Raw genomic sequence first — 18,605 nt, 5'->3', positions numbered from 1 at the left:
ATGCGAGTGTTTATCATGCGATGTGCATTCTGACCTGTGCAAGAGAACAATAACTTTTAACAGTGACAGGAAACGGATCTGATAAGATAACCGTATGTTATAATAATATATTTTTATATTTAGCCTTGAACCTAACAGTTCTTGTACTTAAAACTTGGTCTGAGAATTCAGTGACATCCGCCTCAACGACCTCACACATTATCTCAATGCTGATGGCGTTTATTGTTCCAAAACATCGTATAAGAGCTCATAAGAGCTTTGAAGAGGCCAAGGCACTGGTGCTGCTGTTGACAAGTCGTCGCTTTTGTTCGGCCTCGCACCTCCCGGACGGTGGCGACCCCCGTGCGCGTTCCCCGTGCGCGTTCCTCGTGCGCGTTCCTCGTGCGCGTTCCCCGTGCGCGTGCGGAAGGAGCTCTTCTAGGGTGGAAGATGGCGAATGTTTGGAGTGAGGAGACTAACTGCAGAAGCTGATAAAGGGAATCAAAAGACAGCGATCAGAAAACAGAAAAACGGGAAAGGGAGGACACAGATACAACGGTAATTGTAGGAGTCAGTAGGCTCGATACATTTGCCCAATCTATATTCGTTCCGGAACACAGCTAGCGCTAGTGTGCTCACAATTTCTAAAGTTAGCTAGCACGGTTAGCACGGTTAGCTGGCTAAGCAGCGTCCGCAGGTAAAATAACGTTAGTTTAGCTGGTCCACCCGCACAGTCGCTGCTTAGCTAGGTTAGCAAGGTTTGTTGTCATAACATCATAGTTTCCCCACAGCCTATCCAATGTAGCTCACGTTTTTCTAGCAGTCGATGAGCAAAAGCTAGGATTAAGATACTCCGTCGTTTGTTTGTGTGCTACCATTTTTGGAATAAAATCGCAAATGTGGCAGTGGCGTTAATATTTTTGAGAAGAGCTGGCTTGCTGGCTTGCTGGCTTGCTTGCTTGCTGCCTGCTTAGCTAGCCTAGCTAGCTTATTCAGGTAGTCTACAAAAGAAATATCTCGCATAGCCTAGTTAGCTAAGTTAGCTAGCTGTTCTGACGAATTACCTTTAATTGGCGACAAAAAATATTTGGAATATTTGGTTTTGATGTGCCAAACCATGAATTATTGTCCCTGCAGCATCTCAGTCTAAACATTGGTGACTCTGTTAGCACATCGATCGTCCAGTAACGCAGAAATAATGTCCAAGCTTAAGCCAGCCCTGTATAGCTTGGCCGTCACTATAGTAGCCATATAAGGACTGATGTCATGCTAGCTGTGATGCATCAGGCTACAGAAATACGCTTGCAATGTCGTTTTCCTACCAATACTACAACTGGCAAAAGTTTTAAAATCTAGAGCTGGGTTTTAGCAGTTATTTGAGGATGCTACTCAAATATATAGGCTACTCGACAAGGTACACCAGGCATATTACACACACACACACACACACACACACAGGTAATCGTCGATACTGATAATACATGAATGTCACTGATGTTGTTTGTTTGGAGAGACGTGGAGAACATAAGTATTTATATAGTAATATATTCTGATAGATATCTATCTCAGAATACATTGCTGTATGTTAGAGTGTAGACAGAATCAGAGGTTCAACTTTCACTTTTTTATTAAGCTCCTCTGTTTTTAGAAAATGACTGTATAATTGACTTGAAATCTGGAGAATTTGTCTTCTGCAGATGTAGTCTGATGGAGAGTTCTATCAATATGTGAAGAAATGTGATGCCATGGAGAAAGTTTCCTGCATCTGCAGAAATATTTACGCAGTCCTGTGCTGTTTCTCAAAAGTTGCAAGCACATCGGTTTTCTGAACTGCGATATGGCACAGATCTCCCTCTCTTAGTCTCTGTTTGTCTGTTGGTCTGTCAGTTTGTCTGTCTGTTGGTCTGACCCAAGTCTACATCTGCAGGCAGACAGCATGTCCAGGTCCTCTGGCAGCGAGGACGGTTGCTTCGTTGACATGGACACCGAAGATGGTGGCCCCACGCTGCCAGGTCCTACTGAGGGCCAGGCTGTGGAAATGAAATCAGGCGGCGTCACTGGAGACCCGAATTCGGACAGCTCCCAGCTGCCAGGGAGAAGCAGGCAAAGAGTCATGGGGCAGCTGCCAGAGGAGGTGCTTGAGTATATCCTGTCTTTCCTGTCTCCTTATCAGGAGCATAAGACTGCTGCCCTGGTGTGCAAGCAGTGGTATCGCCTCATCAAAGGTTAGTCCACTTAAATGGTCACTACGTGTCTAGTTATTGCAATTATTAATGCTGTTAGTAACCCATGTGTGACTGAGTCATGGTTTGTTATAAAATTACTGCAGTCCTGACAATTACCCTTTAACAGTTCTTCAAAGGGCTTCATTGTCTTCTGCGATGTCTCTAGGTGTGGCACATCAGTGTTACCATGGATTCCTGAAGGCAGTGCAGGAAGGAAATATCCAGTGGGAGAGTCGCACCTATCCATATCCTGGCACGCCCATCACCCAGCGCTTTTCCCACAGTCAGTACCCCACCCATACTCCCCTCGCACCTTAAACATGGTCAAAATGGTGCCACTTCGCCAGATCACATGTCTGCCTACAGGTTGCCATATTTAACCTGTGGGATTTACAAGAGTTTCTTAAATAAGCATTTAAAACCTTTTGGTTGTGGTAAGATGAATGGAGAATGCGTTTTGAAAGTGTGAACTTCCACTTGTGTGCAAATTTACACCTTTCTGCAAAAATCCCCCTTGTGAACAAAATAATAAATTGATACAATTGACTTTTTGCCAAGAGCTTAAAAAAGACATTTGTTAAAATTGAGAAGATATTTACATATAAAGTAAATGAGAGGAAAACGTTTGCCCATCTCCAATGCACCCATTAAACAGGGTTGAGGTGTAGGTAATGTAGGATTCCTAAAGCAGGCGTTTACACAGATTTTGTGTGTGTGTGTGTGTGTGTGTGTGTGTGTGTGTGTGTGTGTGCGTGCACGCGTGAGGCTGAGTGAGGGAGCTGTCTGCCCCTTTAGTCTCCTGAGAGTCTGACCTCCATGGTGGGGGTGGTGTGTCTATGCAGTGGGGCTACTGCTTCCCACAGGGGTTTGGTGAGAAAGTGCTTACTCAGCAGGACAGTGTGAAAAGGCTCTCATTGTCATTCGGTTTTCCACCCCACCCACATGCATGCACACACACCCTTTGACCCACAGAACCCACCCCAGGACAGGGTCAGGGGAGAGTGTGTTTAGGGTAGATGTAATACTCATCTGTATTGCTTGCTCGGCAGATCATATCATCCCAAAAGTGCATGATATTGTACGTCAGCTCTGCCTGGAATATGCATCAGTTAGATGCAGCCAAAGCTCTTGGCCCTGGGGGGAATATATTTTGTCACAGCTAGAGGCTTTGTGGTATAAAGTGTTTATTGCAACACTTTTTCACGAAATGAAAACATTCGCCTTTGCCTTTTATCTTATAGAACTGTGAGACTTTCCCCACCTCTAATGTCTCTTTCGTGATCTGTCAACTGATTCAGTTAAATAATGTTTACATTAACTTTAATCGTTATGAAAATAGCAGCCGATGTGTGGTGTTAAAGCATTGCATGACTGAGTATTTGTGCGTTTGTCTTCTGAAGGTGTGTTACTATAACTCTAACCAGTCCATGTACCTGTTTCTCTTCTGAAGGTGCATGTTACTATGATTCTAACCAGTCCATGTACGTGTTTGGAGGCTGCACGCAGAGCAGCTGCAACGCTGCCTTTAACGACCTGTGGAGGCTTGACCTGAATAGCAAGGAGTGGATACGCCCGCTGGCATCAGGTACATGAGTGCATGCACGCACCTACACACACACGGACACACCTGCGCTCCTGCTGTGCTTAGAGTGCAAATTTAGGTGCGCAAACATCTGCCGTTTTTACTGTAGAGCATTAGATACACGCACAAACTTGTTTTACAGACCGTTGAATAGACCCCTGGTTTACACACACACACACACACACACACACATATACACACATATACACACTGTATGTTAACTGGTTTTTCTGGGGGTTTTTTGTTTGTTTTTTGTTTTTTTGAAGAGCTGATTTTTGTTTCCTTCTGTGCAGGGTCCTATCCGTCCCCCAAAGCAGGGGCCACACTGGTGATGTTCAGAGATCTACTGGTGCTGTTTGGGGGCTGGACTCGGCCCAGCCCGTACCCTCTCCACCAACCGGAGCGCTTCTTTGACGAGATCCACACATACTCACCCTCCAAAAACTGGTGACATGAATGAATGAACAAATGAATTTAGTAGATGAGTGTAGGGATGCATTTTCTTTCTGATAGCATTTGTTTGGTTTGAAAGCTTGAATAATTCTCTTTAGCCTAATAATTCTAACAATGCTCAAATCAATAATCAATTAACCTGTATATATGGCAACAAATCTGACTTGCCTCAGTACTCTTTGTATGCAGTGACCTGACATTCTCTCTCTGCCTCCCTCCCTCTCAGGTGGAACTGCATCGTTACGACCCATGGCCCTCCTCCCATGGCTGGCCATTCTTCTTCCGTCATCAATAACACTATGGTGGTGTTTGGAGGATCACTCGGAGCTCGGCAAATGTACGTAACCCTGTTGATCTTCTGGAACCAACATGGCTCCAGAAGCACCTGTCTGTGTTGTTTCTCTCTGTTGTCTTTTTCTGCATATTATGTGTCTTTCATTCTGTCTTTTTCTCAGAGGTTTCAGAAGTCAATGTTTGTGTGCATGAAAAGTCTCTGAGGATTAATGATGTGTGTATGTGTATTTTCAGGAGTAACGAGGTGTGGGTTCTGGATCTGGAGCAGTGGTCCTGGTCTAAGCCCACAATCACAGGCCCCTCCCCTCACCCACGTGGTGGTCAATCGCAGGTGAGTCGCTGTTCTCCCTCATCCCAAACACTTGTCTGTTTTCCTCGTTATAACTGCCAAAATTCTCTGGGGGCTTTATAACTGCAGATCTTTGTAATGCAAGCCTGCAGCAGCACTGATCTGCTCGGGCCCACGGGTTTTAGGGGCCTTGGGACTTGGCTTTGTCTCGTAGCTGCTGCAGAATGATGAAACCTGTCTGCCTGTGTTTCTGCTACAGATTGTCATAGACAAGGAGACCCTGCTCATCCTTGGTGGCTGTGGGGGACCTAACGCAGTGAGTGTCCTTTCATTCAAACTCATTCATCAGTCTTCCACAACTGAGACTCACTGGACAGTTGTGCTGACATGGCATTATATGCCACTGTTTGGTTTATGCATAGATGTGGTGTGTGGGTGGAGGCGGTGCGGGGCGGGGCGGGTGTTGGTTGGTTATGTTTACAATGCAGATTTTCTACAATGTTTTTTCTTTGCTGTTTTCCAGCTGTTAAAGGATGCCTGGCTCCTGCATATGGGCTCCCCCACGTGGACATGGCAGCAACTGCGAGTGGAGAATGAAGAGCATGGAGCTCCTGAACTCTGGTGCCACCCAGCTTGCAAGGTGTGTGTGTGTGTGTGTGTGTGTGTGTGTGTGTGTGTAAGTACATCATGATCCATGTGATTATCCTCCTTGCTGGAAAATAATTCCATTTATGTCTCTCTCTTTCCTATTCTTATTCTCTGTCTCTTTCTCTCTCTCTCCAGGTGGGGCAATGTGTGGTGGTCTTCTCCCAAGCCCCTTCCGGTCGAGCTCCCTTGAGCCCCAGCCTTAACTCCCGCCCCTCCCCTATCAGTGCAACACCCGCTCCACTGGGCCCGGATCCACCCTCTCTGCGCTCCCAGTCGCCTGTGCGCAGTGGTGCTGCTGGTGTTATACTGGGTTCGATCGAAGAAGCACCCTGCGTTAATGGGCGATGGGGAACACTCCGTCCGCGTCCATCAGCAGCCAGAGGCGGAGCCAGAGATGGAAGCCCCTCCTCCTCGCAGCAACCCTCTCCGTCACAGGGCCCAGATAGCCCGCCCCTTCACTCCCTCCCCCCGCTGCTCAACGGCTCCTCCCCCTCACCCCGCACTAGCCCCTCCCAGGCTGCTTCCCCACCTTCTCGTCCACACAGCCATGCCCACATACCCACCGACTATGGCTGGGAATCCCCACCTCCTTCTTCATCAACTTTCCCCTCTTCCTCTGTAGCTCCTCCTCATGAGCAGCCCAGCACAAACGGCCTGCACACACCCCCTCCTCCCGCCTCGCCTCGAACACCTCCCGGTGCCGTGTCTCCTGCTGCTCTGCGCCGAGGCCTCGAGGCTGTCAAAGCCCTGTCTGCTTCTACTTCATCCTCCCTGCCCTCCTCTTCCTCTGCAAACCAACCCGGTGGAGGTTCTGCCTCCAGTAGCACTCCTCCCGCCCCTTCCTCTGCCTCCTCCAGTCCGCCGCAGGCCGCAGCCACCGATGGACACTCCATCCCACCAATCGCGCGCCGGCTAGGCCACCACCCACCCCAGAGCCTGAATGTGGGCAAGCCGCTGTACCAGTCACTCAACTGCAAGCCCATGCAGATGTACGTGCTGGACATTTCTCGCTCCAAGGCAGATGGCGTAGTCTCGTGGAGGGTGTACGGCAGCAGCACCCCCGCCGCTGTCACGGGGCCGCCCGAAACGAGCCTCCACACAGTGGTGCAGGGTCGGGGTGAGCTCATCATCTTCGGAGGGCTGATGGACAAAAAGCAGAATGTGAAGTACTACCCTAAAACCAACGCCTTGTACTTCGTACGGGCAAAAAGGTAATGAGGAAAAGGCGGGGTCAGTGTGAGCGGTTCGTGTCGTCCAGTTTTGGAGAGGTCCTGCAATCTGGCCTACATGTATGCAGACTGAAGCTGAGACCTGCCTTCTGCTGTGGAAAGGGAGCAGGAGAAGGAGTGAGAGAGGAAGCATATCGAAACAAGCCTGTCACTAATAGCTGCCATCTGTGTCTTTCCCCACACTAATTCTGTTATGGCAGTTTGCAAAATAAGAAAAACCCACACATTTCAACACGCATACTAGACTCGCAGTGATGACGCATTGTTGGATGACTGACTGGTTTCTCCTGAACTTGACTCCTTCTGAGCGTGTGTCTGTTTGTCTGTGTCTATGTCTCTGTGTGAGATTGGAGAGGAGAGAAATTGAAGAGATTGTTCCTATGTGTTTTGCAGTCGTGTTACTGTGTCATTGAGCAGACAGAATGCGACGGCAAACAGGAGGTTGAGGGATCAGAACAACTACCTTGCTTTTATATCTCACTTCCTGCCTGCATTGTTTACATAAAAAAATGAATTTGTGTGTGTGTGTGTGTTTAAGGGAGGAAGGGAGTAAGTCCCTGCATGCGTCTGAATTTGATGTGTGTGTGTGTGTCTGTTTGTTTGTTTGAAGAAGGAAGGGAGTGAGTCCCTGCATGTGTCTGTGAATGAATTTGTGTGGGTGTGTTTGCCTTTGTGAGAGAATGCCACTGTGTGGTGATTGCTGTTTGGTAGGTACAGACAGGGAGGGGAGGGGGCTCTGTTGCTGTGTACTCTAAGCAAATTAAAACAATAAAGGCCTTCATGTCTTAAGTGCCCAGGTGTGTGTCCTTTCTTCTCTTGCAGGGCTGCGTTTGGATAAAGTGCTTGATTGACACAGTAATGCTGTCTAAAGTGAGGTCAACTTAGTGTCTATTGCACAGATAATTTGTGACCTGTTAATTACAAAAGCTTTAAAGACGGGTTGATGGTAAAGCATCTCCAATGGAGACCACCTTGTGGAATGTTACATTTAATCTTAGGCCATTATTACAATTAAACTGCATGTGTTTTTTAACACAGCCCAAAACATAAATGCGGCAGTGGTAGCTCAGTAGTTAAGGTGCTTGACTAGTAATGTTGCCAGTTCAAGCCCCACCACTGCCAAGCTGCCACTGCTGGGTCCCTGAGCAAGGCCTTTAATCCTCAATTGCTCAAGTTTTCTTCAGTCAGAATTGTGACTTTGGATAGGTTTCAGATAAATGCCATAAATGTACTTCAAATCAGTGTATAAATGCCTATTTGGACCAAGTAACCATAGTATATTACATGTAGGGCCTTTAACAAAGTGGATATATACAGTGGGACGTGAATGTACAAGCTGAGTGAAGCTATCTGTCTTTGCACGTTTCGTCTTCTGAAAATGAAAAGGAAGAGACCAATCCAATGCAGGGTGAATCTCTTAATGTGCTGTGTTTACGAGGAAAGTGGGCACAGGCGCATGTGCTGAGTGACAGCTGGTCTGGGGTTGCGCGCAGCATTTGGCACACCAGTAAGACCAGTAAGACACACACAGAACGTATGCGTAAGGGGGCGCTAGTCTGCCCAAGCATTTAAAGGACTGTATCTTAAAATTATTCCACTCAGTAAGAATTACTGCATTTGATGTTTTGTGGAGACTGCCGTTGTTATATGTTTGTCTCTGTCTACCGTACGCAAAGTGTTTGTTTGAGTGTGTTTTAGATCACTGAAAACCTCATTTGCATTATCGAAATGAAGCTGTTTGGAAACCTGATACTCAGCATAACATCGAAGCAGAGTGTGCTGTGTTTGCTTTGATACTCGGAGTTACGTACTGCTTCTTTGACAGATTTCTACTGATCTTGCCAGAGCCTTTGACGCATTGTTTGACGCGCCATCACCTTTATGGATCTTAACCTTTCACACATTTTGACTGCATTATGTCGAACCCACGAAGAGGCGGTATGTTGAATTTGATTGGCTGGACGCTGGAGAGTCCGTTTGCTGTCGGGGAAACGGGCTCCTGTGATTGGCTGAGAGGAAGGGCTCGGCTCAAAGACATGTTTACTTACGCTCGTCCATCGTAAAGCTGGAGACAGAGCGCCATCAAGGGCCATGGGGTAAGTATATCTGGAATTAGAGTAATAACGGCTGAGTCCGAGAAAAGGAAACGGGCACTTTCAGACCATGTTACAACTTAACGAAGCCTTTTTTTCTGTTAATTAATGTCAGCGAAGTGATTTTGTCCATCGTGAGCTTTTAGTGAGTGCGAGCGCGTGTAATTATGTATGTAATTTACTATTAATTAACTATATTATATACTACTATATATAAAAACTTACATTAAAAACGGGCTTCGACAATTCTTATTTAGCCTATTAAATGTCCTCCTTTCCGTGTCAGTCTCAGCAGACCCGGTTTTCCTATTGACCGCCACAGATCCTTAACCCATTTTTAAATGACTTCCTTCAGTGTTTCATTTTACTGAGTGCTGAAACTGACCCACATCTGCTCTAATGTTTTGCAGAAGTCTTACTGGCTTCACGTACTGGTTCCTGTGAAGGTTTTTGGGACTGCTCCACCTACCCGCATGCAGACTGAGGGTGGGACCTGCACGGGCTTAAAACACAGGCTTAAGTGCGCATGCATAAGCATTAATGAAACTCTACCGCCGCTGCAAAAAACACGTGACTACTTCATTATTTGGGCTTCATCATACGTGCTAAAGAGCTCGCTAGGACTGTTCAAGGAATAAAGAAGAAACTGGAATTCCCTATCACTAAGACCATCGTCACCTCTGCCTCTGCCATCACACATGCAACCTCCCAGCTGCCTACAAGGACTGCAGGTATGACAGGCATCCAGCTAATCAGATGCCCACAGAGCACAGCCTTCATCACGCCGAGCTCCATGGCTCCTCTCCCCCGATCAGGCTCCACTCCTGCTGGACCTCCCCGTGCCCTCTGGCCCCCACTGGACTTCACCCTGGGGGCTCTGGCCTGCTGTGGGGCCTGCGTTGTCACCAACCCCCTGGAGGTGGTCAAGACCCGCCTGCAGCTACAGGGAGAGTTGCGAGCTCGGGGCTCCTATCAGCGGCACTACCGTGGCGTCCTGCAGGCCCTCTGGTTGGTGGGCCGCACTGATGGCCTCCGCGGCCTCCAGAAGGGTCTTGCAGCCGGCCTGCTCTACCAGGCCCTGATGAACGGGCTCCGGCTTGGGGTCTACTCCTACACCGAGGCCGCAGGCCTAACCACAGCCCTGGGGGGTAGTCTGATAGCGGGTGCTGCCGCGGGTGCGCTGGGAGCCTTCTTTGCCTCTCCTGCATATCTGGTGAGTCCACAGATTGATGTAAATTAAACGGAAACCTCATTTATTCCTCTAAATGCCCGATCTAGTTGATGTGAGAACAAAACTGGAGTCATCAGTTCTCTGTAGCTTATTGGTTGTGCCGAACAGTCCCTTCCAATGGCTTTCACCATACAGGCCCTTCTGAATATTTGAACTGATCCTGTTTAACATGTTAAACCTGTCCTCCATAAGCAGAGATAAAGCCTCCTAATTTAGAGTTCTGGATATGCACTTCCTCCTTACGTCTTGTAGTGCTTAAGTGTGCACTGTCTTGGAAGTGAGTTTGATGGGAAAGCAGATGACTCACCCCCACCCCATCCCAGATTGCACCACATGGTTCGCGTTGTTGGAGTTGTTGGTTTTATGGCTGTTTGCAGTCTGCACCCTGCCTACTGTAACTCTACACGCTCTCTCAAGTGTTGAGGTGGCCGTGTGGATTTGGGCCGCTAAATATATATATATATATCACCCCTCACCCTGCTTAAGCTCCACGGTAGTGATCTTAAAGAGAGAGTAGCGTAGACAAGATAGACTTTGATAGTTTCACATAAATATAGCATTTCATATAGTGTTATGTATATCCACAGGGAGCAGGAAGGGGGCTTATGGAGTCGGATGTCTCAAGGTTTAATAATGTTTTGGATGTTGAGAAGTGTGATTCAGAGCATGGAGGGAAGCGAGGTCATAGTACCAGACCGCATGCTGGAAAATACACCGAAAGGGGGAAACGGGTTTCCATAAGTGCTCAGGTTGAAGCCTTTGAGCTTCTCTGGCTTCAGGAAAGCGAGTTCCTGTTTCTCGACATAAACGCATCATTATTCCAGAGCAGCGTGAGATCCCGTTATCGCATTACACTTCTAAGACGATGGGGAAAAACACCTAGCGCAGAGAGATACTGCTTTCAAGGACAGGCTAACTTCATTCGGGTGTGTGAACATTTCCCACTTCTCTCGGCAGGTAAAAACACACCTGCAGGCTCAGAGTGTGGCAGCCATCGCTGTGGGTCATCAGCACAACCACCAGGTAAACATGCACCTTGTCAAATGTAGCGGAGCCACTCACACGATAACAATATAACTAATCTTTATCTTTATGTCCATTTCCACTCATTGAGTTTGAGTGTGTGTGTACATGCCCAGTTCCTCGGCAGTGCAGCTGCTGCAGCCAATCAGGAAGGAGCAAACACGAGCATGACACATTTGCTCTACGACAAAGAACTTTATCCGCACACGCACACACAGTTGATAGTTTGTCAATGTGGCGCTGAGCTAAGAGCAAACAGTTAATCTCTGAACTGCCTTTATAGAGCCAGGCTGAACTTTGCCTAAGCATAACCTGGATCCAGTTCATTTTCAAAGCAAAGTTTCTACTAACTGGGCAGTTTAGTTTAGGAGTCTGCTTTGTTCACTGAGAAAAACAGGACTTATGTTTGATTCAAAAAACAAAAAACAAAACTCCAGCTGAGTAAGCGGTAAATGTTACCTGGTTATGAGGCATTTGGAAAGTTTAGCAGTTTATCAGATATTAAGCATAGGGAGTCTGATAAGGTTACTCATTAAGATCTAATAAGAATTATCTGACCATTTTACTGTCTTAGAAAATCCCAGGAAATAAAAAGACAGGTTACATTGATTATGGAGTAAAGCATACATTCATTCTGTTGGTTATTTTCAATAATGAGATCTGGAAAGTCTCTAATTAAGACTACTGAAAACCAGTAATGATCTGTTTGAATAGCCAGTTTCACATTATATGTTTTTACATATTTACATTTACCTGTGTTGCCCAGAAATCTTTGTGCAAAGCACTTTAGGTTTAGATGTAAGTGGGATTTGAGTGAGCATTATGTTACTGTGTACAAAAAGCAGAGTGAGTAGTGAACATCATCAGGCATTTTGAAGGTTTTTTGGCTCAAACAGAGCAAAAGGATAAAAACATCTTAGAATGCCCTACTCTGTTGCTGGCATTTTACCTTTTCTCCTTCGAATACCAGGCAAACAGCTGTTTCTAAACGTTGTCCATATTTATAAGAGCACATGACAAAAAAATTTTGCTTTGAAAAAGGAGCACTATTTGAAGAGGTACTACTTTCCTGTTTTTAGACTCTTTGATTAGTTTTATCCTTCCTCTGATTAACCTCACCATCCCAACCATAACTATAATAACCTTTATTACAAATCACATCTCTTATCTGTTTAAACTCAGCAGAGAAATCACATTAATACATTGATACAGACTTGATCTGAGATTTATATGACAGAACTTTAAAGAAAAGATTGGTTCAGATATATAACAAAATAATAGATTTGAATGTCTGCCTACAGGTAGCCTTAGCACAGTCCAGTTTTCCTCAGTGTGACTGTTATTGTGTGCTTCAGGGCGTCTCCAGTGCCTTTGTCGCCATCTACAGGCGAGAGGGTGTAATTGGGCTGTGGAGGGGTGTTAACGGGGCGGTGCCCAGGGTCATGGTGGGGTCAGCGGCGCAGCTGGCCACCTTCAGCTCAGCAAAAGAGTGGGTCGCAGGTGGACAGGTAGGACGCACCTACCTACACACTATACAGTCACATCATTTAATGTCAGAGACACTTGTGATTTAGCCAGATTTGCATATGTATATTAAATTGGTCTAAAGTAAGAAAACTGTGAATACATTCTGCAATATCACACGCAGATCAGACGGTGTCAGTCAGTCAGACACAAATCAGTCAGTATCAGTCAGTCAAATCGGTCACTATCTATGAGACAGATTTGTTGCTATCTTTCTTGTATTGCTAACGTACCTGTAAATTAAAATATATGCTACTGTTTGGAGGAACAGTGAGGAAATTAGGCCCATTCGATACTAATTAATCAGATTAAACAAATAAAAGATTCTGTTAGTTCCATGTAGAAAACCACAAACTAAGTTCAGTAAGCTGTGCAGTGTAAAACTGAGCTGTACTAACATGCACTTACGTTTAACTGGTGTATGTCGTCAAGAAGTCTGGGACATGTGGAGAACAGTCAGTTTGGCTTTCTTCTTCAGTGCGAGTGAGTTTGTACTGATTATACCATTATCCTAAAACCCTGGCGACTCTTTCCCACAGTGGTTCAGTCCTAACAGCTGGATGATCGCTTTGACAGCTGCCATTATCAGCGGGGTTGCTGTGGCCATCACCATGACACCATTTGATGTCATCAGCACACGCCTTTACAACCAGCCTGTGGACAAGTTGAAAAGGGTACAGCTCACACTGTTTCACACACTCTGACACACTACCCACAAAAAGCCGATTAAAACTTGCTGACCGTGCTTCTTTCCTCTATTCTCCTGCTCCAGGGACATTTCTATACAGGCTTCCTAGACTGCCTGCTGAAAGTGTGGCGTGTGGAGGGTGTGTTGGGTCTCTATAAGGGAATGGGCCCTGTGTTCATACGCCTGGCACCCCACACTGTTCTCAGCATGTTCTTGTGGGACATCATGAGACAGAAAGCGCTCCAGCATTGTGTGGCCTGAGGAAGTGCTTCCCCCTTGTGGCCTGCTGCCGAACTGCACACGCCCAATATCTTTTTACCGGTGACAAATAATCCCTGTTTTTAGGTCTGTTTTGTTGAATTTTTGAATCACACATACAAGCTGTACCTGGTCCATGGCTGTTCTGGGAAAGTGTCTAGAGAGCTCTAGAATCAACTTACTCTCCAGTTCGAGGATTCTGCCTCTGCTGCTCACACTCCTGAGAAGTCTGGAACTCCAAAGAACTTAAATATAACAGAGAATAAAACTGTGTGTGTGTGTGTGTGTGTGTGTGTGTGTGTGTGTGTGTGTGTGTGTGTGTGAGAGATCACCAAGCACATTTACTAATGACAAGCATAAAGCTTGCGATATAATATGTAATATAAATATAATTTAGTCTTTAGCTTTCTTAGACTTACCTAAAAAGCATAACTGTTACCTCCATCTGGATCCAGTCAGAGCCCAGAGAAGAGGATTGAAGTAAACTGGGTCTAATACCGCACGAGATGCAGTCCATTTTTTTCTTTACAGTATCGAATAGGAACTGAAGGATCACTAAAATCTGGAATGATTACTCGAAATATCCAGATAGAATAACATTGAAAAGGACTTTCAGTATAATTGCCTTAGCTGTGTATATAATCACATTGATTTGATTCTCATTTAAAATAGTTTATTAAATAATTTTGTACTTGAATGTGTTGCATTAATATGTGAGTGTACTACCCTTGATATGTCAAGATATCAAGATATGTCAAGTTCCTTTCCAAAGTTAAATTGCACACAAATTATCTACCCTGAGTAAATAGTCATGCACTTCGACCTTTTAAACTTCTACAACATAAACGACAAGCAGTTTTGTGATTTTAAAAACGTGATTTGAGGCAGGTTTGAATATTGAAAGTTTGAAATTAGTGGTATATTGTTAGAGGCTCTCCAGTGCATTACAGCTCTTTCGTATAGGCTTCTGTGATACTCCACTGTAATCTTAGCCTAACTGCAACATAGCCTTTTATCTGCGGTGCTTAGGTCTACTACACCCTCAGCTGCACTCTGACATAACCCAACTGCTGTACATTCAGCCTTGTGTGCCATAGGCTCAGCTGCTGTTTAAACACGTTAGAATACTTTTATAGTGGCTGGTTCATGGCATATAATACACTGCATGGTTACCAGTTGTTTTATCATAGAAAAAGGGGAACCTTTAAACAAATTAAAACAGTTCTGTGGGGTCTCAATGAAATTTCTATGAAATGCTTTGCTCAAAATACTACAGGGTCAAGCACCACAGAACCTTTCTCACCCTGTCAAAACAGCCGTGTTCAGATTGGCCAGTTTGGGCGCCTGTTCCTTTATATGATAATGAGCTACTCATGCTTTTTCTGTGATTTTTGGCCTTTTCATCCCCTAAACTGCATTTTAGGTCACTGAAAATGGACGTTTTGCAAAACGTCATCCAGCGTGAAGACATTAAGAAAGCATAAGTTTCTGATAGGGAGGGACTCTGTCAGAAACCTGATTTACAGAGAGCATCGCAGAGTGTTTTTGGCTTGTAACTTGTAACAAGATTGTGCGCCGTTATCGCCTTTGGACACATGATGCCATTTTGTGTTGATTTTAACATTGCTAACAGGACATGCTACATATTTACACATAAATGTACAATTACTCTAGTCTACTGTGATACTGAGGAACAGCTGCACTTCATTAAAAGTCCACACATATGATTCCACTATTTGTCAATACGTCATTGCTGTTAGCCTACCGATAATAACTGTTTTACGGCTTCTAATAGACCAGCTTGTTTTTGACAGTGCTTAACAGTCTGTTTTGTTGTTTTCATATGGATAGAGTTTTTGTTTATTTGTTTTGTTAATTCATTTTAATTTTCATTTATTTTATTGAAGGTAACGCCTGTTTTAAGAAATACCTGTGCATAGCTTTTAGCTTTGCCATACTGCTTCTGGGTCTGACAGCCCATAAGAACACAAACACTAATGAGCAAAGACAAACGTACTTATACATGTTCATCGACTGACCAACACAGCGCACACCATCAGTTTAAGTGCACACAGACAATACACACTAAACCGTCTGCAGGTGTGCGCAGACACCAGGGGCGTGGCTACAACCAAGCGCCGCACGCGGCGGCCCGAACCACGTGACCAGTGGAAAGCGGAGCGGTCCATCACAGGTAAGCACTCAAGATACCCAAATATATGTGAACAATCACTGAAAAGTTGATTTTTTTTTTTTTGGGGGGGGGGGGTCATATTTCCCCTTTAAGGTAATTCTTATGTGTTCAGCCTGTCTTTGTGCTTCTGATATGCCACACATTCTATCTGGCTTTTCTCTCCGTATGCCTCTCACATATTTCCGGCCTCCCTACACCCAAGCCGCCCACCGCTAGCCCATCCCTAGCCAGCAGCTGGGCCCTAAGTTCTTCACTTCCTGCAGGAGGGGCACAGCATGCTTCTGAGCTGGCTGCTGGCCTGGGGGTCGCAGCGAGCACGGAGCCACACGCTGGAGTCTTTCTCACAACTGTGTGGTGAGGCCGTGGCCTGGGCCTGACCCTCTACACCCTACGGCCTCCTCTCAAGCACTGCTGCCTTCAGCAAGTGAAAGTGACACATGTGATAGATTAATGTGACAAATTAGATTTTTTTCAGGGCTGTGTGGACACAGCAAAAGGCATTCATAAGCTACTAGCACATCTATTTTGTCGACACCATGAGTCTTCGCACAGATATAATATTTTATATTGTTGTTGACACAGGTGACTCATGCAAAAATGTATCAATATGCATGTGTCCCATTTCAGAGAACAGATGCATTCACATTACAGATGGATATAGGTCACTTGTAATTATAAATATGAACCATCTAGATAAGCAATTTGATCTAAATTGAATAGCGAGGCTTATAATGTGAACATAGCAAAAGAAAGTGACCCTTTTAATACTGGACATCAGTGTAAAAAGGGTTGACCTGGAGCGAGATGTGTCAGGCATGTGTTTATCCTGGGCCATTCAGTGTAAAAGGTGTATACCCAGATCATACTTTGCAAAGGTGCTTTTAATTGTCTAACCTTAAAGCATCTTTCGCTAGCACAAATAGGTAAGAGTCCAAAAACAAAATAAGGGACTGAGGGAATCTGCTTTTCAGACAAACACTGAAAGTTCCTTCCATCACTTGGGTGCTAGGACAGAGAAGAGTCTTGATGCTTGTCTTCCACGAAACCTGAAGGATAGTGAGTCAAGCCATACTTGAAGCTTCAAAGGCTCAAGTTACAGATCTGAAAGGTACAGATACAGTTTGATATCTGATACAAGCAGCTACAGAAAGCTACTGAAGTGAACAGAGTAGTCGGGTGACATGGGAAAATTTAGGAGCATTGAAGACCAGTTGTAAAGGCCGGTTGGCACGCGTAGGAAAACCTTCCAGGAGTAAGTTGCAGTAGTCAAGCCTGCAGATGACAAGCACCTAGGTGGCCTCCCTGAAGAGGAAAGAATGAATTCTCTGGATGTTGAAGAGTAGAAATCTGCATGACTGAGTCAAGTTTGTGACACAATCTAAGAATATAATCCGCAATTACGCCAATGTTTTTTTGCATTCTTGAATGGAGTGAGCCCTGAATTCACAAAAGAGATAACAAGATCCCTGTAAGAATCAGTTACTCAAGAGATGTGCAGCAACTCTGTCTTGCTGGGATTCAGCTTTAGGTGGTGTGCTGCCATCCATGATTAGGTGTTGGTCAAACATACCAAGATGTGGCTAGAAACCTGTGCATCAAAAAGTGGAAAAGACAGGATTAGTTGGGAATCATTGTCATAGCAATGGTAGGAGAATCCATGGGAAGAGATATAGCACCATAAGAGCAAATGTAGAGGGAAAATAGAAAAGGACCCAGAGTCTCTGTTATCTATGTTACAAGCATCCCTCTAGGTAGGAACTGAAGCATCTACATTCTGAGCCTGTGATAAATGGGTCACAGAGGACTTACAAGGGAATCTTGTGGTTCTCTGTGTTGAAGCTTGCAGAACAGTCTAGAATCAGGACCAGCTTTATAACAGATTGAGTGATCTAGCTGCCCCGAGCTTCTCTATTACTACAAGACAGACAGTTTTGGTAGAGAGTGCCAGTTATTATTTACCAGTGGCTCACATCCGCTTTTAACGACACACACAGTAACTACTTTGTCTGATTTGAATGTCCAAGGACACCGACAATGAAGACCCAGAGAGAGAAAGGAGAAAGAGAGGAAAAGAGCTAAAAGAAACAACAATTATTTAAAAAGGCAAAGATTAAGGTCAAATCAAGCACAACCACAGACAGACCATGGTATAACCCCCACTACCCAATCCAGCACAACCACAGACAGACCATGGTATAACCCCCACTACCCAATCCAGCACGGTACCAGGAATGTGTTTTACATTAAAACCTCTGATGCATAATCTTGCAGTTACACTACTAATTCTACTGTTCTTTCTGAATCATGCAGCAACTGTGTTTGAAGTCCTCAGATGATTCCCAAGGCTCCAGGGCTAGCTGTAGCTTCTGCTCTCACTAGGATTCATTTCCACTCTGGAGGAGCTCCGCTGTGAGATGTTAAATTACATTGACAGCCATTTGGCAGATGCTCATATCCAAGACAACTTAGAAATATATCCCAATGACAGTGTGTGTATTCTCTGGGAGAATATCCACAGCCTTCCCCTTAAACCCTCCCAGTTAGTTACTTATGTGATAAATTCTATTCCAACTCTTGCAATTTCTTTGTGCAAAGACAAATCGTCATAGTGAGAGCTTACATACCATCCTGCCAGTGCAGAGATGAACCAAAGACACTGGAAGGACTCCGTTCTTCTGCCTGGCAGTGCAGAATTCGGTCACATCAGTGATGCCCTTCTCTCTCTTTTCTGTTCAGGAGTTGTCCATCTGCTCTCTGTCCTCAACAGCAACTACAAATAACACCTTTTTAGCCAATTGTGAGATTAAAATCACTGCTTTCCCATAATCACAGGCTTGGTCTTCTGGTCTGTAGAGGTTAACGTTTGCCTTGTTCAACACTTCTGAATTTAACTCA

At 45.1% G+C, this 18,605-nt stretch overlaps 2 protein-coding genes across 2 annotated transcripts; both read left to right on the top strand.

Moving 5' to 3' along the window:
• The first annotated feature begins 381 nt into the window (after positions 1-381).
• fbxo42 (F-box protein 42) lies at positions 382-7,488 on the top strand. The gene is made up of 10 exons (XM_035520591.2): positions 382-537; positions 1,907-2,204; positions 2,371-2,487; positions 3,655-3,789; positions 4,080-4,233; positions 4,466-4,576; positions 4,768-4,864; positions 5,082-5,138; positions 5,346-5,462; positions 5,606-7,488. Exons 2-10 carry the CDS (start codon positions 1,916-1,918, stop codon positions 6,683-6,685), a joined length of 2,157 nt encoding a protein of 718 aa, XP_035376484.1. The 5' UTR covers positions 382-537; positions 1,907-1,915; the 3' UTR covers positions 6,686-7,488.
• A 1,161-nt stretch (positions 7,489-8,649) lies between these two features.
• On the top strand, positions 8,650-14,213 carry slc25a34 (solute carrier family 25 member 34). The gene is made up of 6 exons (XM_027018736.3): positions 8,650-8,795; positions 9,203-10,005; positions 10,981-11,046; positions 12,402-12,554; positions 13,110-13,244; positions 13,343-14,213. The coding sequence occupies exons 2-6, from the start codon at positions 9,526-9,528 to the stop codon at positions 13,517-13,519; spliced, it is 1,011 nt and encodes a 336-aa protein (XP_026874537.2). The 5' UTR covers positions 8,650-8,795; positions 9,203-9,525; the 3' UTR covers positions 13,520-14,213.
• Positions 14,214-18,605: the final 4,392 nt, after the last annotated feature.

Source organism: Electrophorus electricus, chromosome 22 (genome assembly GCF_041902795.1).
Source record: "Electrophorus electricus isolate QZ-2024a chromosome 22, ASM4190279v1, whole genome shotgun sequence".
Lineage (NCBI taxonomy): Eukaryota > Metazoa > Chordata > Actinopteri > Gymnotiformes > Gymnotidae > Electrophorus > Electrophorus electricus.
The sequence above is the reverse complement of the archived record's forward strand: the minus strand, read 5'-3'. Positions and strand labels throughout refer to the sequence as shown.